Source organism: Xyrauchen texanus, chromosome 29 (assembly GCF_025860055.1).
Source record: "Xyrauchen texanus isolate HMW12.3.18 chromosome 29, RBS_HiC_50CHRs, whole genome shotgun sequence".
Taxonomy (NCBI): Eukaryota; Metazoa; Chordata; class Actinopteri; order Cypriniformes; family Catostomidae; genus Xyrauchen; species Xyrauchen texanus.
Genome location: NC_068304.1, coordinates 11,627,836 through 11,649,164, shown reverse-complemented (window position 1 = coordinate 11,649,164; position 21,329 = coordinate 11,627,836). Strand labels below are relative to the sequence as shown.

At 39.2% G+C, this 21,329-nt stretch overlaps 1 protein-coding gene across 3 annotated transcripts; it reads left to right on the top strand.

Annotated features, from left to right (window-relative positions):
* The first annotated feature begins 392 nt into the window (after positions 1–392).
* Positions 393–16,014, top strand: LOC127623202 (sprouty-related, EVH1 domain-containing protein 1-like). Of its 3 annotated transcripts, none has more exons than XM_052097526.1 (6): positions 393–496; positions 4,533–4,698; positions 4,845–5,013; positions 6,416–6,477; positions 11,632–11,793; positions 12,789–16,014. In XM_052097526.1, exons 1-6 carry the CDS (start codon positions 477–479, stop codon positions 13,764–13,766), a joined length of 1,557 nt encoding a protein of 518 aa, XP_051953486.1. In that variant the 5' UTR covers positions 393–476; the 3' UTR covers positions 13,767–16,014. The 3 variants fall into 3 exon arrangements, with proteins under 3 accessions (XP_051953486.1, XP_051953485.1, XP_051953487.1); XM_052097525.1 differs by having other exon boundaries at positions 415–748; XM_052097527.1 differs by having other exon boundaries at positions 415–748; positions 11,622–11,793.
* Positions 16,015–21,329: the final 5,315 nt, after the last annotated feature.

Here is a 21,329-nt window from a genome sequence, read left to right as displayed (position 1 = left end):
TGCTTTGGCAATACTATACTCCAATTGTCATGCCAATTAAGTTGAATTGAAATTGATTATATTTTATTTATTCATTTAAATGTAATATAATCGTATTCTGTTGTCATATAGGCTATATGTGTTTACTCTGTTTCAGATTTTACAGTGACTGCTTATGCACATGCTGATTTATTGACAGGACACGGCGTCAATCCACGAGCGTGTTTTCAATGAGTGTGAGAGAACTGCTGTAGGGGAGTCGACAGGTAGAGAGAGATAGAAAAACAAACAGGGAGGGAGGGAGTGGAGAGAGAGAGAGAGAGGAAGAGAGGGAGGGAGAGAGAGATGGAGTGAGAGAGGGAGGGAGGGAGAGAGAGGAAGAGAGATGGAGAGAGCGCGCGCGAGAGGGAGGATGATGATGCTGCCGGTGGAAAATGGCTGCTGCATCCTCGAGCCCATCCGAAATCACATGAAGGTGGACAGAGAAAGAAAAGAAAATGAGGACAGCGAGCACAAGGTGTGCGTGAAAGAAAGACTGTGTGCGTGCGTATGTGAGTGGGGTGAGTGCACGTATGTGAGTGAGTGAGTGTGTGTGTGTGTGTGTGTGTGTGTGTGTGTGTGTGTGTATGAGAGAGAGAGAGAGAGAGAGAGAGAGAGAGAGAGAGAGAACGTGTGTGTGTGTTTGTTCGGTAAGAAGGGAAATAAAAAGACGAGAGACCGGGGGGCAGCCAGCTCAAAACGGCGGGCAACACCGAGCCATGGAGGGCGAGTAAGTCCATGCATTTTTATTTGACCGAGCATTTGAAAACAAAAGAGACAGATTGATTTGCAACACCTGTGATGGACTGTAAGATGGTCATGCGCTTACAACTGATGTTAGATTCTCACAAACACTATTACGCAGCTATGCCTATCAATACTGCACTCCATATTCTGCTATCCATCCAAACATTTGATGAATGACGCCTATGAATGGGCCTCGTTTGAACTACATGGTATATAAATCACCTTCAGTGCCGTATGAAAGACAAATAGACAAATACATCCGTGAATTATAAAACGCGTCGTTAAGAAATCGACGACATGTAGCGAGTTTGCCGCCGTCGGGATCACAATGGCGGGATAGAGGCGGATGCTTTTTATCAACGCGTCTCGAGTTTCATTATGATTTTTAAAGCCAAACTTTATGAATGAAATGTGATTTTTCTCTCACCCCCTCCTCCTCTCTCCTCTTCCTCTTCTCATGTCTCCCCTCCCCCCAGCGCTTCTCTCCTTCTTCCATATCCTCCATTCACCCACTCATCCACATTGAATTTACTGTGCTATTGCATGTATATGAGATTCAGACGCGTTTGTGTTATTCATTCATAAAACAGCGGGATGAACGAATGAGTGCGCGTGAATGTGTATTGATCAGACGATATGTTGGTGCTCGCGGAGGACGCAATGTCTTACTAATATATATATATATATATATAGCCTACTCTGAATCAAAATGGATGTGATTAGCGTTTATTGTTTATGGAGCTTGTAGGATTGAAAACAGCTATGAGAGGCCTTGTATGGCGAATGGGCGCGTTCATTGATACATCTCAGGGAGGAATATAACTCTTCATCTCCCACCCTCTCCCTCATCACCTCCACACATTTCATCTCCCTCAGGCCATTCATTTATTTACGATTTCGTTATTTGTGCTAGCCGCGTGCATGCAGCCATTATGACCTTCATGGTTTTATTTACCCATATATATATATATATATATATATATATATATATATATATATATATATATATATATATATAGCTATATTTATAAGGATTTTCTGCATACATATGCTTGTGCGTGCTGAAAGTGTGATTTGATTTTCCTCGCCCACGTGACCATCCATTAAAAAATCCATCGCGCCGTTTTTCTCATTGTTATAATCCTGCTTCACCAGCCTGTTTACATATTCCAGCCTGAATCTATGTATAAGACTATATTTAAGAGATAACATGTAAATACATATAACACAATAAACCAGTCCTCTCCACCACATCACATCATCCTTTCTCTAGAAATCAATCGAAATTTTCCTGTGTCCACGCACGTTATGTTAAATACAAATAGTCTACATATCATATAGGCCTCTATATTTACGAAGCATAAATGTCCCCATTTTCTGACAGATATCACTAAAATAGGTGTCTTAAAATCACACCTGTATCTGTGACAGCCCGGCTCTGTTAAAGAATCGTCACGGGAGCTGCCCGCTCCTTGTTAGCCAATCAGAGCCCCTCTCTGCCTGTCAATCATTGTGCACGTTCAGGTTTGGTTGCATTGGGTTGGATGACATGCGTTTGCAGGGCGGGGTTTCGGAGAGGGATGATGGATGGACCCCCGCAGCACACATCCGAGATGTCTGTTTTAGACCTTTTCATCTGGAAAGGAACACAATCTAATTAAGATCTGTAGAAAATCTTAAACAGATCAGATTTACAAACATTCTAAATCACAAACATCTCAAAGACATCTGATGAATATTTTGACATCAACTAGGAAATGTCTTATAGACCTATTACAGATTAGCAAAGGAAAAGATGTGTCATCCAGATGTAAACACACACATCAAATAGGCATCTGGGGGATGTATGAGTGGTATCATGGAATAGTTGGGAACACCATATGAAACTACCCTGATAGCACTCGTACATCACCCAGACGTTTATTTGATGCGTACGTTTACATCTGGAAGACGTTTCTTTTTAGGTAGTTTGCTCATCTGTAATAGGTCTATATGACGTTTACACTCTGAGGTTGTCTTTGAGATGTTTATGATTGGGAATGTTTGTAAATCTGATCTTTTTAAGATGTTTGGCAATTGTTAATTTTATTATGGTGCATTGCAGATGAAAAGATATAAAACAGACATCTTGGAGATGTACGTGTGCTATGTGGGTAGATAAAGGAGATGTGTTTTTGGCTGCTTTTTACCAAAACCCTTAAATTTTTGTACTTTTAATGAGGTTGTGTTTGAGGCATTCAAGAATTTCTGAGGCAGCAGGAAATGGGGTTGCTCAAGCTGGTCCATAAAGTAAATATATTAAATTAAAATGATATACTTTTGTAATGCAGGTTACTTGTCTTATTGTGCACACTTCACTTGTGCACTGTATTACAAATAAAAAATAAAATGTCGTCTTATTTTTTTTAATCAAAATGTAAAATCTAGGTCTGGCTCTGAATCAACTTTTTTCTTGGATGACGTTACAAATTCCTTTGACTTTTTTACTATTCCTTATGTTTCTCCAACTACCGGTCTCTATTCTGATATGTAATGCCCACTTTACCACTTTTCATGATCTAATAAATTTCTGATGCCTTATATTTTTTGCTTGTTGAAGATCCTGTTTTATTTAAAAATACGACAGATTACGGAATTTAAAAACGGATGCAAACTGTATTTCACATTGACTGTAAGATATACACTCACTGAGCATTTTATTAGGAAGACCCTTACTCATGCGATTATCTAATCAGCAAATCGTGTGGCAGCAGTACATAAAATCATGCAGATACGGGTCAGGAGTTTCAGTAAATGTTCACATCAACCATCAGAATGGGGGAAAATTTTGATTTCAGTGATTTGGACCATGGCAAGATTGTTGGTGCCTGATGGGCTGGTTTGAGTATTTCTGTAACTGTTGATCTCCTGGGATTTTCACACACAACAGTCTCTAGAATTTACTTACCAAAAATGGTGCCAAAAACAAAATACGTCCAGTGATTGGCAGTTCTGTGGACGGAAATGCCTTGTTGATGAGAAGGTCAATAGAGAATGGCCAGACTGGTTCGACTTGACAAAGTCTACGGTAACAAAGATAACCGCTCTGTACAATTATATGGAGCAGAATAGCATCTCAAAATGCACAACACGTCGAAGCCGGAGGCGGTTAGGCTTCAACAGCAGAAGACCACCTCGGTCACTTTATTAAGACCATAGTGTTCCTAATAAAGTGCTCGTGAGTGTATATAATATAATAACCTACACAGTACTAATGGATATTGCATTAAAGTTTATAATGGTGCATGCTTTACTCAGTTTTATACTGTAAACAGTTCACAAAGTTGTACACTATAGCATAATGTCCTATCTCTATTATTTTCTGTTTCTCTTATCAGTTGTCATGTAATTCCTGTATTTTAGGGCTATTGTGATATTGTCTTCTCTAAGGATAAATGTGTTTTTCTGTTTTAATTGCCTTTCTCTCACAGGTTGTATCTCATGCCACTCCTTTGTTCTCTATGATGTAGATAAGTACATTGTGAACATAATTTTGTGCACTAGCAAGGACCTTTATCCACTACACATTGGTACACTTTTAAGTTTTGTAACAATTCTTTTTCTTATTTTGACAATGGTACAGCCCTAGAAATGGCCGGACAGTGCTCTCCCTGGGTAGTGCACTTACTATTGGGAACAAGGGAGCAGACTGAGCACACCCACAGTCTATGCATGTGTGTGTTGTGCTCAGCTTGCTAGTGCACTCACTCCTTTTACTCCCCTAACAGTGTGCGTGTCCGAGCGGTGGTGATGACACGTGACGATTCTAGTGGTGGCTGGGTGCCCCTTGGTGGTGGCGGCCTCAGTCACGTGATCATTTGTAAGGGGCGGAGCTCTGAAGGCTGTGGGCGGAGAGAGTACGTCATACGTGGCGAACGGCTTCGCGATCGAGCAGTAAGTGTGTGCTTGTGTGTCCATGCCTGTCTTTGAGTGCACTGATGTTTCTTCTGCCTGAGAGTCCTGGCACATACCCTTATGTTATCCATCAGATTTGGTAGCCTAATGGCTTGTGAGTGACCCGAATCTCTTTCTTCATGTAGCCTGTGCTGGAATGCACCATTCAAAAGGCAATGGTCTACAACAAGGTGAACCCCATCTTCCATCACTGGTGTGTAGAGGAGAAGAAGTTTGGCCTGACCTTCCAGAGTCCAGCTGATGCCATCTCTTTTGAGAGGGGGCTTCAAAGTGTCCTTGAGAAGCTGGACAGAGGTACAGCAGCAGCAGTAGATACTGAGCGGGAAGATGGAGATAAAGACATGAATGTAGTTTACTTTAAGAATGTTTCAGTCAGTTTCAAATGGGTCATATCATGACGAATCAAAACGCTTGATGTACTATCAAAACTGTAAATTTTAAAACTCTGATCTCCCTTCCCAGTTCAAAAAAGAGCATTTATTGAAACTAAGCTGCAAAAATGTCTCTCTAATGTCAGACAGATGAAAACTTTAACACTGTCCATGTAAGTAAAACCCTTGTATCGGTCATAAACTTGGCCCACCCAGTCATTGTGATGTATAAATGAATAGCCAGGTTGGCACTATTATTTTTAAGATAATTTTTGACAGAATTCCTATAATTCCTATAATTTCAGTCTGATTAACTAATTATGCCAGCCTGCTCTCGTGACAATTACATGACTGTGGCGACATTTTTGCAAAATTACATGACATGGTTCCTTACTCAAATCCTGGCAATTCCGATGTGAAATGCCCACTGTGTCACCTTTCCTTCAAAACAGAAGAGGTTTTTAAAGATAATTCTGTATCGAGTTTTAAATCAACAAAACCTTCCTCCCTACCATAAACCTAAAATATACAGTATGTTCTATAAAACATTTAGCTCACCGTTGCACCATAATAAAGTTTAGATGTCAAAAGATAGCATTGTGTGGGGAACACAGCGAAACGTTTATGAACTGATATTCCACCATTTCACTCCTTATATGTGAGAAAGTGAATAAAATTAATGGTTGTTGTAGTGCCTCTAGAGCACATTTCATCAAGAAACTGCAGCAATACGTAAAATGAACCACATAAAATTATTTTACAAAAATGAAGGTATAGTAATATGATACTATGAGAGCAGGTTGGTATATATAGCACATTTCAGCACTGATTGTTTCATAAATCTTTCACAATATGACGTAGGATTTTCAAAAAGGATGTTATTGAAGAATGGTGCAGTTAAAAACCATATTGAACGGATCAAAGCATTGTTGCTTATTTCATATGCAAAGGGTGGGTTTTTTAATTGCACAGTAGCAAAAAACCTGCCCCTATAATTTAATGACCAGAGAGAGAGTGGAAAATTGTTTTGAAAAATTACATTATAACTATTTTGATAGAAGAAAAACAACTTTACTTACATTATAATTTTTTTTAAATAATAAAAAGTATGTATGACCATTACAATGATCATTGGCCTTTAAATGGGCCAATATAATGAAAATGATGAAGCCATATGACCTAAGAATATTGCTTATGTCTTAAGTGATCTGATGTATGATCCCATCTTCTGTCATGAGATGTTGTATATTTTCATGGCAGCAGAGTATCTCATCTCATTTATCATTTTTTTTGTTTTTTTGTCTCATGTTAAACATTTCCTGCAGGATCTGACTCGCCATCATCCTCGACACCTGAAGAGGGCAATACTGAGGATGACGGCCAAGCAGTGAGTGTTTTTATCACATCAAAGTGTTTGGTTCATATGTGATTTTGAGATTTACTTTGTGCTCAGATCCTCTCAAATAATCATAGACAATATGACATCAAAATGGACTCTATTTGCATTCTTTAAATATGTTACTGGTCTTATTGTCCTTATCAGTGCATGTTCTTCCAAAGAGAGAAATTGCTTGTCTTTATCACTTGCTCCACCTCTGAAATGATTTTCCTTATCGTATGATACCATCTAGGCCATGCAGGCTATTAATTCATGTTAACCATAAGGCAAAACATTTTTTTATTAAAAAAAAAACATTTAAGGCTACTGTTGGAAGGTAATGCAGCCTTTTAAAAATATTGTGGTAATTTAAAGATGATATAAGATATTTTCTTATTAAATGGTATGCAGAAAATGTTCCTCTCCCTGAAAGATAAAATAAGTGTCCTGTACTAGACTGTGTAAACAGCAAACAAAAATGTGCCCGCAACACCTTTAACGGAATGTTCCAGGTTTAATACAAGTTTGACAGCATTTGGGGCATAATGTTGATTACCACAAAAAATTATTTCAACTCGTACCTCCTTTTCTTTAAAAAAAAAAGCAAAAATCGAAGTTACAGTTGGGCACTTATAATGAAAGTGAATGGGGTCAATATTTGGAGGGTTTAAAAGCAGAAATGTGAAGCTTATTATTTTATAAAAGCACTTGCATTAATTCATCTGTTAAAACTTGTGTGTTATGTGAGCTGTAAATTTGTTTAAAATGTAATTTTTATAGTCGTTTTAGGGTTTGTTGACATTACATCGTCATGGTAACAAAGTTGTAAAACTGGCTATAACTTTACAAAGGAAAGGTTAGTAAGTGATTTTGAACTAAAATCATGTTTACATGCATATTGTGTATGTCTTGTGGCTATACTTTTGAAACAGTGAGTATTTTTATATTAGCAGATTGGCCCCATTCACTTCCATTGTAAGTGCCTTACTGTAACCCAGATGTTTTGCTCTTTTTTTATAAAAGGAGGGACAAGTTAAAATAAATTTTTGTGGTAATCAGTATTATGCCACAAATGCTGTTTATTGAGCTTCACTTGTATAGAACCCGGGAAAATTCCTTTAATGCCAGTTAACATTAAAAAAGATAGATTTAAAAAAGAAGCATTATAATCAGAATACATCATGCTGCTTTTGAGGGTGAACTTGAACTTCAAAGCCTCTGCATCTCAGTTAGCCTGATCACATTGTGAATTCAGTGACAGGAGGTTGAAAGTGTTGCTGCCGAAATCGTTCTGTGCCAACCCAAATTCAGTCCACTGCCCCCAGTGGCTGAAGCTGAAAGCGTTGTTGATGTGAAATTTCCACAGGGTGGCGCCAAAAACAAGATGTATTTTTAATTGTAAATGATGTAATAGTCAACAGGAATACATATTTTTTCTAATTCTACCCCCTAACCCAAACCACAACCTTAAACCTAACCGTCAGTGGATCAAAAAATTTATTTTAGAGTGAAAATTCAATCTTTGAATTGGAGGCACTTGTGGTGATTCAGGAGGGGAGTAGTTCTCCACAATACACTTCAACTCTGATTCAAGTCTGGCACAATGATTTCCAATGCACCTTGAGAAAGCTCTTTGTTACTTTAAAGCTATCGGCTACTTTTGCATGGCCGTCATTAAAGAAACAGGCTTTTGCCAACATGATCAAAGTCCCTGTCAAGGCAAGTCAGTCCACTGTCGGACATTTTTGGAATGCTCTCGGGAGGCTATTTCCAGTCATGAGAGTGCAGCTATTACATTATCTACTTGTATGGGGAAAGACCAAAATCTCCAAAATGGTTAGTCAAGATAATGAACAAAGAACATATTTAAAATCAGCAATAAAATCTGACAACAATGGTATTATAAATTGTTCTTCTTATTGGCAAAGGACACTCTTATCAGAATAATTTAAGTATACATATTTTATGTTAGATTGAGGTGGAATGACTTTGTGTAAGTTTCAGATATTTATTGTTTGAACACTAGCAGGTGCTCTATATTTGTAAATTTCTTTCTTTCAGTGGCTTGTTAAAATAGTGCCACACCTGATGCACTGTCAGTTGTGGGTGATAATATTGGAGAAGAAGATTGTATGGTGCACCTACTCGCCAGTTTACCAGACTCATTCAACATTATGGTTACAGCACTTGAAGCAAGCGTAGATGTACCTAAGATGGAGGTTGTCACAGAGCATTTGCTGCATGAGGAATGTAAAATGAAGGAGCAACATATTGAAAACAATGGCGAAGATGCCAAAGCCCTGACTGATAAGAAGTTAACAAAAGGATATGGTATGAAGTGTCACTACTGTTGAAGATTTGGACACATCAAGCGGAACTGCAGAGACTTATTCAGATCTGCTCAAAGCAAAGACTTCAACAAAGAAAGTAAAAAGGTTGGCTCCACACACAATAAGGCAAATAAGGCTTAGGTGAGAAGACAAGATAAAAGCAGTTGGGTTAGTAGTAAGCCACTCACTATCAGTAAGTTATTGGAAAGGAATAGAGAGCTGGATTATAGACGCTGGAGCAACGTGTCATATGTGTAATGACAAGAAACTGTTGAGTTTAATACTCTAGAGCCACCACAAGAATAACGCTAGGAGGTGGTTACTTTGTTGAAGCAAATGGATGGGAAGTTGTGGTGCTAAAGTTGATACCGACTGATGGCACAACAAAGAACTGTAAGCTGAATGATGTGTTATATGTACTTCACCTGTCATACAATCTGATGAGTGTTTCAAAGGCAACACAGTCTGTAAAAAAGGTCAAGTTCACTGAGGATGGATGTCATATTACAGATGCAAATCAGAAGCTGATTGCAACTGTGACAAAAGAAGGCAGTCTCTATTACCTGGACTGTAGAGCGAGTGAACAAGTGAGTGTAGCATAAAATGAGAGCATGCGAAAAAAACAAAAGAACACACCTGGCATCAACGTTATTTCCACCTAGGAGTGCAAAATTTGAAGAAGTTGTCCAATGAGTGTCTAGTTGATGGCTCCGATGACAGTGAAGGAGTTGACCAAACACTGTTTCAGTCTGCAGTTGGTAGTCTGCTTTATATGTCAACAAGAACAAGACCAGACATTGCGTATGCAGTGAACAATGTTGCAAGATTTAGTTCTTAACTTACAAAGCAACACTGGATGGCTGTCAAGCGCATTATGAGATACCTAAATGGCACTCTGGATTTAGGTCTGCTTTACAGCTAAGAAAATACAAAAGAATGCACAGGATACTCATACGCAGATTGGTCTTGAGACAAGGACGACTGCAAGTCCATGTCTGGATACAAGTTTCAAATCAGTGGTGCAGCTGTCAGTTGAAGGAGCAAGAAACAGACATACGTACATCTCTCCATTGCCGAAGATCAGTATATGGCACTGGCAAATACAGCTCAAGGAGCAATTTGGATGAGACAACTTTTGTCAGATCTAAAGAACAACCCAGCAGGACAAACACTAATACTTGAGGATAATCAGTCTGCTTGCTACCTGCATGGCCAAAACCATTACATTTCATGGACGTACCAAACACATTGACATCAAACCCCACTTCATTTGAGAGCAAATTGTAAGTGGAGCCGTGGACCTGAAATACTGCAGTATTTTCGAGATGATTGCTGACATATTCACCAAAGGACTGAGTCAAGACAAGTTCACAAAACTTAGACAGATGGCTGGAGCAAAACCAGTAAATTAATATTCTGCTTGTGAGTGAGGAGTGATGGACAAGGACACTCTTATCAGAATCATTTAAGTCTAAATATTTTATGTTAGATTAAGTTGATGACTTTGTGTAAGTTTCAGGTATTTGTTGATTTAACACTAGGAGGTGCTCTATATTTTTTATATTTCAGTGGCTTGTTAAAATAGTGACACACCTGATTGCTATCTGTTGTGTAATGATGCTGAAACTGAAAGTAAAGAGACACAAGTTTTCAGCTGGAATGGGAGTCCATTGTCTTTATTAAAAACAACACTTCAACACTATTTTTCAGGCTTGTTCAACTAATGCGCATTCACGGTGTCAAGTTCACTGACAGGCGATGTCTGTATCTAAAAGGAGATTGGCACTTTCACCTATAAGGCAGAACTTCCTTTTCTACATTTTTTGGCCATTTGGATGCTCCAAATTCTCCCATTCATTTTAATACCAGAGGTCCATTTCTGCTTAACTGTATCTGGCATAATGGTGTAGTTACAGCTTTTACTAGCAATGGCTAACTGCTCAAGTAAACTAGCCAAGCCGTGACCCTCTGGTTTAACTCTGGTTTGGAATGCCTACTTTTTGTGAATTTTGTGGGTAAAATCAAGTCCCACTCTACCTGTTTTTCTCATTGAATATCTCGTTTCACTCCAAAATACATCACATTATGGAAGAAAAATGGGTTTACTAATTCAATTTAATGTTCACCTAAAAGTGCCTTCCAGATGGATCAGGGATAAACAAAACAATCCAATCCATACCAATCATCACTACTTCACAGTCACAACACTCTATTTCCTCCATTTTGTGGTGTGTTATCCTCTGTCTGCGACTCCCAAACCTGTGTGTGTGTGTGTGTGTTAATGCTGCCTTCAAGTCTTCCTGGAAAGCTCCTACTTATGATTTTGGAAAACTCAGTAAACGTCCAAGTTAAATTGGGCAGAGTAAAATGGACACATTGAGCAATGTCAAATATTTTCTCTTTTTATGCCTATCCAACAAAGACTTAAAGGTCTTTTAGTGCTAGTGTAACAAAATGAAGTCAGAGAGCCATTAGTGTGTAATTCATGCTTTATCCATATATTTTATCAGTTTATTGCTGCCACAGAGATTAATGGGAAATGTCGTTTTGATGCACAAGCCTGTCGGCTCCTAAACTGACTAGCTTTATTGCTATTCTTCATCAACAGTAAACAAAATGTGTATAAACTAAACTGTACAGTCAGCATTCGCCATTACAACTCATTATAATCAATACCATTTTGCTTCCGCAATAATTCATTTATTGACAATCAGAAAGTTGGAGCTTTAAAAAGTTTCCCACTGACTATTACGACTATCAGGCCGACATGACTTAAAGGCTACATTAGATACATCCTGGTTCTGCATGTTTGATGACTTGCAGTCTGTCTCAGTCTCATACAGGGAGTGAGTCGTCGTCCAACAGCAGAAAAGAGATGCTGCCCAAACCCATCACCATTGTGACCAGCGAGTCCTCCTCTACCTGTTTTGTGCGCTCCACAGAGGAGTTTGCATATGGATCAGGGCATGCTGTTACAACACAGACCCCAACCCAGGTAAAGTATTTCTCTTCATTTCCTGTAAGAACTCCACATATTTCCACAGAATTGGCATGCCCGTCATTCAGCATAGTTCAACATATTCTGCCCTTGCATTTGTTCAAGTACAAGTAAGTGTTTATTAAGTGTCTAATTTGATTATGCTTTTAGCTACAAACAAGAGTGTAGCACTCTCAGCTCCATTTAGCACATTCTTACTATGTTTAAATGTGAAGTGTGTTATTTCTGCACCACTAGGGTCACCAAACAAAATATTTAAAAAAATTGTTTTCAAACTCCCCTTTCCATTAGTTGGTCAAAACGTCCCAAACTTACGCCATTGGTTAAGTAAATGTTGCTGGGTCTGTCTGGTCGGGCTGCTTAAACTAACAGAAGTTGTGTCTCAAATGACGCACTTTAAACTGTGCACTTACACTGGGCACACGGCCATCTAGTGTTTGAATTTTTAAAGGGTAGTATTGTCTCAAATAAAGCACCAAGGGTTTTTTTTGTTACTACAAGGACGGATTTGCACTTTAGTCCATTAGCCAATATCAAAAAAAGTACATATTGACATAGCGTGTATTGATGGTAAAACTTCCAACTCATATTTGTAAGGTGCTGCCTTCACAGAAGTTTTGTTACTTGCCAGATTAACGAATAAACACTGTTTATTAAACATAAATAATATTAAACACTGTTTTGTCAGGCCAGCATCGAGGCCAGGTAACCCCATCCCCCTAGAAAAGTGCAGAAATATGCAAATTGGGACACAGCTAGAGCAAGGTTTTGAAAGTGCCAACAAGCCACAGGGTTCATGACGAATGACTTAAAGTCTTAGAGTCTAAGACTGGGTTAAGAGAAAATATTTAGCCTGGGGCTGCTTATAATTGATTTTTGATTATTGATACTGGGATTTTTATAGAGACTCAAAATTGCAATGACAGCCATGTGCATTCCCCAGCATTACATTTAATATTCACTGTTCAATATTCCTCCTCATTTCACCACAGCTCCACGCCCAACCTGCCCAGCACCAGCTCACCCAAGTTACAGCAGTGTTGAACCCTCCAGCACCTTCTCCGCCTCCTCCAGCTCCCCCAACTCCTCCAAATGTTCCCCCCGCTGCCTCTCCCCTCTCTCCACTCTCACCCACCATCTCCCTGCTGGAGGAGGGTGACCTACACAGCCTCGATCCCTGCAAAGACCTGTGGGGTACACGCGGTTATGAGGACTACCGACGTGCCGGTGCTACACGGACCAAGGTGGGGGGGCTGACGGGGGGCGTGGTTGTGGATGCTGGCCAGGACAAGTCGGAGCTTTGTGTGGTGCGCTTCGAGAAAGAACTGGCTGGTGTGGGAACCACAGGCTGCGAGGTCACCGTCATGCTGGACGCCAAAGGCTCTCAGCATCACTCTTCGCCCACTTGCATGCCCAACGCTGTGCCCGGGGTGCCATCCGCCAGTGGCTCCCCGCAGGAGACAGGCAAAGGCTCGCCCTCTCCATGCTGCATCCACACCTCGCTCGCCACGCCCCGCTCTCGGACTCACAAGCGAGGGGGCGGCACCGGCGCAGGAGGCGAAGCCATCTCACCTGACGACGACAGCTCCTGCCCGCAAGGCTCGTCCTCCTGCTCGTCGCGCTGTGTGTACTGCCGTTCTGTATTCAGCGCCTCGGAAAATGGACGGGGCCGCTGTCGGGACGCTCCCGACCCGGCGCTACACTGCCTGCGCCAGTGGACGTGCGTGTGGTGCGCAGAGAGCTTGCTCTATCACTGCATGTCAGACTCAGAGGGTGAGTTCTGGGAGCCATGCTCGTGTGAGGACTCGATGGGCCGGCGGCCGCACCCGCTGTGCTGCGCCCGCTGGATGGCGCTGTTGGTGCTGTCTCTTTTCGTGCCCTGCATGTGCTGCTACCTACCCCTGCACGCATGCCTGCGTTGTGGGGAGAGATGCGGCTGCTGTGGAGGAAAGCACAAGGCCGTGCGATGAGGCCTGATAGGGGGAGGGATTTGGGGAGGGAGGTGGGGCTTGTTTTGATGGCGAAGGGAGCACAAAGACGTTGTCATTCAAGAAACAGCTATACAGCCAGATCTCCTCCATAAACCTTCGCAATTATATCCCCTCCCCCCTTCGAGGCTGTCTGCTGCATTCCGCTCTTTCTATTTTTACCTGGACCCTTAATGGTTGTACCAATAGTGGGTGCATGGGCAGAAGAGATGACACCTGTGGTTTCAAAGTCTGAGCTCTCAGATTTGCTGGTTTGTGGGGTCATGGGGTCGTCTCTGGGAGGTGGGGAGTGAATGGGTATCAGTGATGTGTAAACTGTTTCAATTGTTAGTTTTCTTTTTTTAATTTATGGAGAAAATATGAGATGAAAAAACAGATGATGTTTATAGGTATGGGTATCAGACCTTTTATGAGTATCTTATTTTACTTGAACTCTTGAAAGATTTTCAATATTTTTTGAATTGATTTAATGAACACAATCCCCTTTTACCTCTAGTTTACTGAGTTTTACCTCAATGTCCTGAGAAGAGGAAGACAGATAGAGAAAAAGACACTGTGTGCTGTGGTGAGGTTTTGTATATGAACAGATGATATTGTGAAGGAGAACATTTTGATGCTGTTAGTTTTGATGCTTTTAGTTAAGAATAGGGAACATGATTGGATCCAGTATAATATCAGACGCAGTCAAGGGGCAGTTGCACCAAAATCACTTTCACCACATGCTCATTCTTCTGTCGAGAATATACATGTATTTAACTTGCCAGCAACCAAGAATGTTGCCTATTCTTCAATTGTAGACCAAAAAAAAAAGTGGAACGATAATCTAGACCAGAATCTGCCAAACATTTGCTCAGCAAATGTAAAGCAAGGCCTTGAAATGTAGTTGTATTCACCACCAAATATACAGTGCAATTAGTAATTAGAAAGAATGAGAAAATATAAATGAGCAAAGGAATGTTGTGTATGACATAACACTTTGACTTTTTCTTTTAGTATGGCAACAATAGAAGTACTCAATCATTACCTATAATGGGTTACACTGCATCTCATGTGTGCTCTTGTGCCCTGTTACAGTGAATAATTTCGACCAATCAGTTCAAACATTGCCTGGTGTAACAGTATGGACCTCAAAGTCTTTAGAAACATTGCTTTATAATATCTCAAAGCTGCTACTTCAGTTCCCATAATCTTGTCTTTACATTCTGCTGCTACTAATAAGTTATTGAAATCAGACACAGCCATGTAGTCAATTTGATTTAGAAAGACAATGTCCCTAAATCATCTCAAAGGAAAAATATCTATGATGGAAAAAAACTTCAACTCTAAAATGCTTCTATTTACTGTGTCAGGGAGTGTTACATTGGAATCAGTGTTGTATTAAATGCTGATTTAAGTCACTTTACAAGTAAAAGTGTTTTAGGGTCACTGCAGGGTGAACCGCTTGACCATTAAAACCTAAACACATCACATGCATTGTATGTCATTGTCCAATTTCAACCTGAACTCATTTCAGTGCATTTTCAAAGACACATTTTCAAATTCGAGATATGCTCTCACATACTTTATAGGCAGAATATTAGACATGAGTAGAGAAACACTAAATGACCCAAAACTAGCACTGGAAAAAGATGAACTTTGAGAGATGAGACCACCCTTGAGGGCCCAAGTCATACATCCTATTAATAAATGTGCCTTTTGATTTATTTAACCAATAACCTATGATTTCTAAGTAACAACGTACCTAAAACTCATTCTCTTTTTTTGGGTTGTTTATTTCTGCCAATGTGCATATTTTAACATGTATGTATCTATTAGTTTGAAAAGTAATCAATGGAAAATATACCTGTTTATATATTTATTGAGATATTTATTCTAATTCTTTATTTATTTTTGGAGACGGGTTTTTATTTTCTGTGCTGTCTTCTCTGACTTTGTGCCAATTTGCTGCTTTGAGGTGTTACATATCGTGGGTTTGTATCATTAATTAAACCCTAACTCTATATTTTAATGAAAAGTTTGCACTTTGAATCGTGTTTACATGTTTTTAATTCCATGTGTTAATGTGCAGCACAATGCATTAGTAAAGTCATACTGGAATACTTTCCAACAAAACTTTATACAGGACCTACACATAACCACCAAACCAGTGTGGGGTAGTGGAGTACAAGAATGCAAAAGTGCATTCATATACTCATCGTTAAGAGGGTGAATCTCACAAAAAAAAAAAATAATAAAATGTCTGCATCATATTTCACCCCAAATTAAAAAACCCCATCTCATTCTTGTTATTATATTACAGTAATGAAAATCACACTGTTCTGACTCTGTGTTTTTGTTTATTTTATAGACTACATTGAAAAACAAGTACTACCATGATGTATACTTACATTTTTACATTTATATTTTAAATCATTCTTTTATTTCTTTACAGTAATTAGAATGACATTTTTCACATTACAGAGTGCTTAAAGTGTTAGTTCACTCAAAAATGAAAATGCTCTCATCATTTACTCACCCTCATGCCATCCAAGATGTGTATGACTTTCTTTATTCTGTAGAACACAAACAAAGATTGTTAGAAGAATATCTCAGCTCTGTAGGTCCATAAAATACAAGTGAATGGTGGCCAGAAATCTGAAGGTCCAAATATCACATAAAGGTGTCATAAAAAGGAACCATACGACTCCAGTGGTTTAATCCATGTCTTCTGAAGCGATCCTGTCACCTTTGGGCAAGAACAGACCAATACGAAATTCTTGTTACTCTAGAAATCTTGACACCAGTCTACTTGGCATGCGTTAAGCGATTGGAAGTGTAATCAAGCTTAAAATCATGATCATGCCTAGAGACAATGCCATGACAAGATGTACAGTGTAAAAAGAATGACGTTTTGATCTGTTTCTCACACAAAACCAGCTGAATCACTTCTGAAGATACAGATTAAACTACTGGAGTCGAATGGATTACTTTTATCCTCCCTTTGTGATATTTGGACCTTCACATTTCTGGCCACCATTCACTTGCATTGTACGGACCTACAGAGCTGAGATATTCTTCTAAAAACCTTAACTTTGTGTTCCACAGAAGAAAAAAATCCATACACATCTGGGAAGACATGAGGGTGCGTAAATGAGAGAATTATCATTTTTGAGTGAACTATCCCTTTCATTGTGATAAAAATACTCTCACCATGCAAAATCATGATGGTCTAACAAAAAAAGGAAAACATATGATATTTCCGCAATAACCACTTGAAGCACAAGATGGAGCCAACTCTCACCAGACACATTCTTGATTATCCACAAGGTGGCGCATTATTAAGTGCTTCAGGATAATGTAATGCAATTTCAGGACCAACTGATTAAACCAAATCAAAAGCAATGAAAATTATTACATTGAGCTTTCACTACATAAAGTTTTAGCATCATGTTATACCTGACCAAGAATGACCTCAATGTACTACAGGAAAATTAAACATCTGATGGTTAATGAGTGAATGCCAGTCAAAGAGTTTCAATTTAACTTTTCACTCAGATATGATTTGCAATGAAAAAAATGCTTTTAATTGGAAAAATGCAAATCAGCTCACTCTGCTCTCTAGATTTCAGCACTACTAGTTTGTGTTTTTTAAGAAACTTTATAATGTGTTTAACATTGCTTTGTTTTTTTAAAGCAGGGCCAGCCATCAAACAAGAACCATTACAGCTAAACATATTCTGAGCCTTAAAAGTAAAAGCCTTATGATTTAGAACAAGCATAATCCTGTTGGTGCTTCCTCTTTCTCACCTTCCTCAGGCTGCTGTTCATCCGGTGGCCTGCATGTGGCTTCATGCTGCATGCGCTCCAAATGTGTCATGGGCATATCCATGTCACAGTGAGGGCAGCTCCAAAAAGTTTGCAGACATTCACTCACTGTACATGTCCTTAGAGTCCTAGATGACACACACATTAAAAACACAGAATAATAAACCCTCCGTGACTCGTAACAATGTGTTTGTTCAACTCTGGCCACTGGGTGAAAATCATAATATGTATAAGAAATTTAATAAACCATTTCCACACAATAAATATTGAAAAGGCTAATGTTTATTTATTTTTTTGTTTTGAGAGTTTTAAAAATGTAATCAAAATTTTAGAATTAGAGGGCCACAAGTAAGGGTGTTGATTTGGACAGAGAGATGCAGGAAATGCGGCGAGAGATGCTGGGCATGTCGGCAATGCTGACGAAGGTCGTTGCTGACTTGGAGGATCTTGCTGTGATATGTTGATCGATCACTGCCATGGAGGCGAAGTTCTCTGAGATGGTTATGTCGAGAAACGTATCGATTATCTGGAGTCATTGGAGAGAGAATTATCTGCTAGCAACCAAGGTGGATCTGGAGTGTGTCTGGGAGAAGTTGGAGGACTGTAGCCGGCGGAATAACGTCCATAATGTTGGAATTCCTGGAATTCAGAAGAGGGTCGGGATATGGTGAAATTCCTGGATGGGCTCCTTCCAAATCTGTTCGACATAACATGCCATTAGCTGGAAATCAATCAAGGCTCACAGGGTTCCTGCACAGAGATCCGTGGGAGACAGGCGACAGGTGAGGAATATAGGAAGGCTTTCTTGGAAAAACCACAGCATTTTCTTGTTCCCAGACTTTGCGAATACGACAAGAGAGAAACGTGATCGATTCAAAGAATGCAAGAAACATGTACATCAATGGAAGGTCGCTAAACTCTAAATCACATACATTTGCTTAGAATAAAATACCCAAATACTTAATGCCCTGTTTGGGCCACTGGATGACGCCCGGCTTAAAATCCGTCGTTGGGCAGTACGACCAATTGACTCTATATCCTGAGAACTTAGAAAAGGAATTAATAATTCTGCGGAGGCAAGGCATAGATCTAGTAGGGTCTGAGACGCATAATAAAATATAATCTGCATAGAGCAAGAGCTTCTGCACAATACCTCCCGCCACCGCCCCTGGAAAATCATCCTCATTTCTTATTGTGGCTGCTAATGGTTCCAGGGCAAAACAGAACAATAATGGGGAAAGAGGGCAACCCTGCCGGGTGCCCCTATCCAGAGTAAAATAATCTGAAATTAATCAATTTGTTTGAACTGCCTCTACTGGATGTCTATAAAGTAACTTAATCCATCCAATAAAAGTAATCTCAAACCTGTATATTTCCAAAATCTTAAAAAGATAATGACATTCTATCATATCAAATGCCTTTTTGACATCAAGTGAGATGGCAGCAACCAGAGTCCGATCATTCGCCACTGACCAGATGATATTGATGAAACGCCTAATGTTATCAGAAGAGCTGCAGCCCTGAATAAACCTCACCTGATCTATATGTATAATAAATGCCAGAATTTTTTACAATATTTTTATGTCTAGCTGGATTATGGAAATTGGACGGTAACTCTTACACTTGCTTGGATCTTTGTCCTTTTTAAGAATCTGACTGATCTGGGCTTGTGTCATGGTTGGCAGAAGCTTTCCATTCTTTAATGATTCCATATGAACTTCTAACAATAGTGGAGTCAGTTCTGTAGCATAAGATCTAAAAAACAGTGGCAAAGCTGTCTGGCCCCGGAGCCTTGCCTATAGGCAAGTTCTTAATTTCCTCACCAAGCTCCTCCAAGGTTATCTCAGAATCAAGAGAATTATTTTGCTCAGTCATCAATTCAGGAAGATCTAATGATTCCACAAAGTTTGTAATATCTTCATCAGTAGACAAAGACATGGAATTATAAAGATCAAGACAGAATTCTTTAAAAGCATTATTAATATCAATGGCTGAGTTAAATATTTCACCACCAGCAGCTTCACTGAGGGAATGGTAGAAAAAGACTCTCTCTGTTTTATATATCTAGCCAAAAGCTCAAAACTCAAAGTATGACTGCCTTGCCTGGAATAGCCAAAACTCCACCTTCCGTGACAAAATAGTATTATATCTGTATTTCCACAAGGCCATCAGACGACATTCGGCACTTCAGCTCTGCCTCTGCACTTTTAATATTCCCTTCCAACTCCTCAAGTTCTCGTGTTTTGGGTTTGTTGGTGAATGAGGCATTCTGTATGATCCGGCCCCTAAGAACCGCCTTAAGTGCCCCCTAAGCCACACCCACAGAGGATACTGAGGACCAGTTGATCTCCATATAAACATTGATTTCAGCCTTTAACATTTGTTGGAATTCAGGATTTTGCAAAAGGGATACATTAATGTGACAACAATATGATTTATTTTTCTCTGTATGTGGCAAAATCTCTGAACTCACCAGGGTGTGGATATTTCCAATTGAGCAATCAACAACAGATGAAATGAGGGACTTAGATATAAAAAAAACTATTCTAGAATAAATCTTATGGACTGTATAATCTTGTTTTTGACACATGATAAATTATTTTCTTATATGTCAAAATGTCAAATGTTTATATTAGTGGATTGTCTCTCTCCATGTGGAATGAATGGGTTGGGACACCCCATAAAAAGAAGGAAGGTTATTTCTCTTCTTAAGCATAAGTAATATGATATAGTGTTTCTTCAAGAAATGCACCTATCTCCACAGGAAGTGGAAACATTTTGAAAGATATGGGGTGGAAATTTTTTTATAGTGCTGGCTTGAGTTAGAGCAGGGGAGTCATTACACTGATAAGTAAACATCTGCAGTTAAAATGTCTCAAACAGAGTAAAGATACATTGGGAAGAGTAATTATTATTTTAGCTTAAATTCAGGGGCAATTTTAAATTCAAAGTCTTATTTTGGCTAATATTTATGCACCTAACATAGATGATCAGGGCTTTTTTATAGATCTTGAAGGGATGTTGCAAGCCGCTGGCACCCCTCATGATATAATACTGGGAGGAGACTTTAATCTATTGATGGACTCAGTCCTTGATCAGAGTGAAGAAAAAGTGTGCAAGCCCCCTAGAGGAACATTGATGCTTCACAGGATGTGTAAAAATCTTGGTCTTACAGATATTTGGAGACTTTTGAACCCATCTGGTAGGGACTATACATTATTTCATCAGTCCATAATATTTACTTTATAATAGATGTTTTTATATTTATCTAAGTCCCTCATTTCATCTGTTGTTGATTGCTCAATTGGAAATATTTAGTCTCAGATCATGCCCTGGTGTGTTTAGAGGTGTTGCCACATACAGAAAAAAAGAAATCATATAGTTGTCATTTGTATGTATCCCTTTTGCATGTCAATTAGTTATGTCGGGGGGCAATGCGGGGAAGCTTCTGGCTAGATATATAAAACAGAGAGAGTCATTTTCTACTGTTCCCTCTTTACCTCTGCCATTTATATTAATAATGCTTTAAAGAATTTAATAGAGATCAATCAGGTGCGGCAGTTTGGGAGGGAGAGAGTGTTTGTGTTTTGGGTATTTTTGTTTAAGTTTTCATTAAAATATTACTTTGATGCTTCGTACGGTTCCCACCTCCTCCTTGCCCATCCTTTATACTGTTACATGGACATTTTAATAATTTTTAATGTATACTTTTAAAAACTTTTTCTTTACTTTTGTATGATA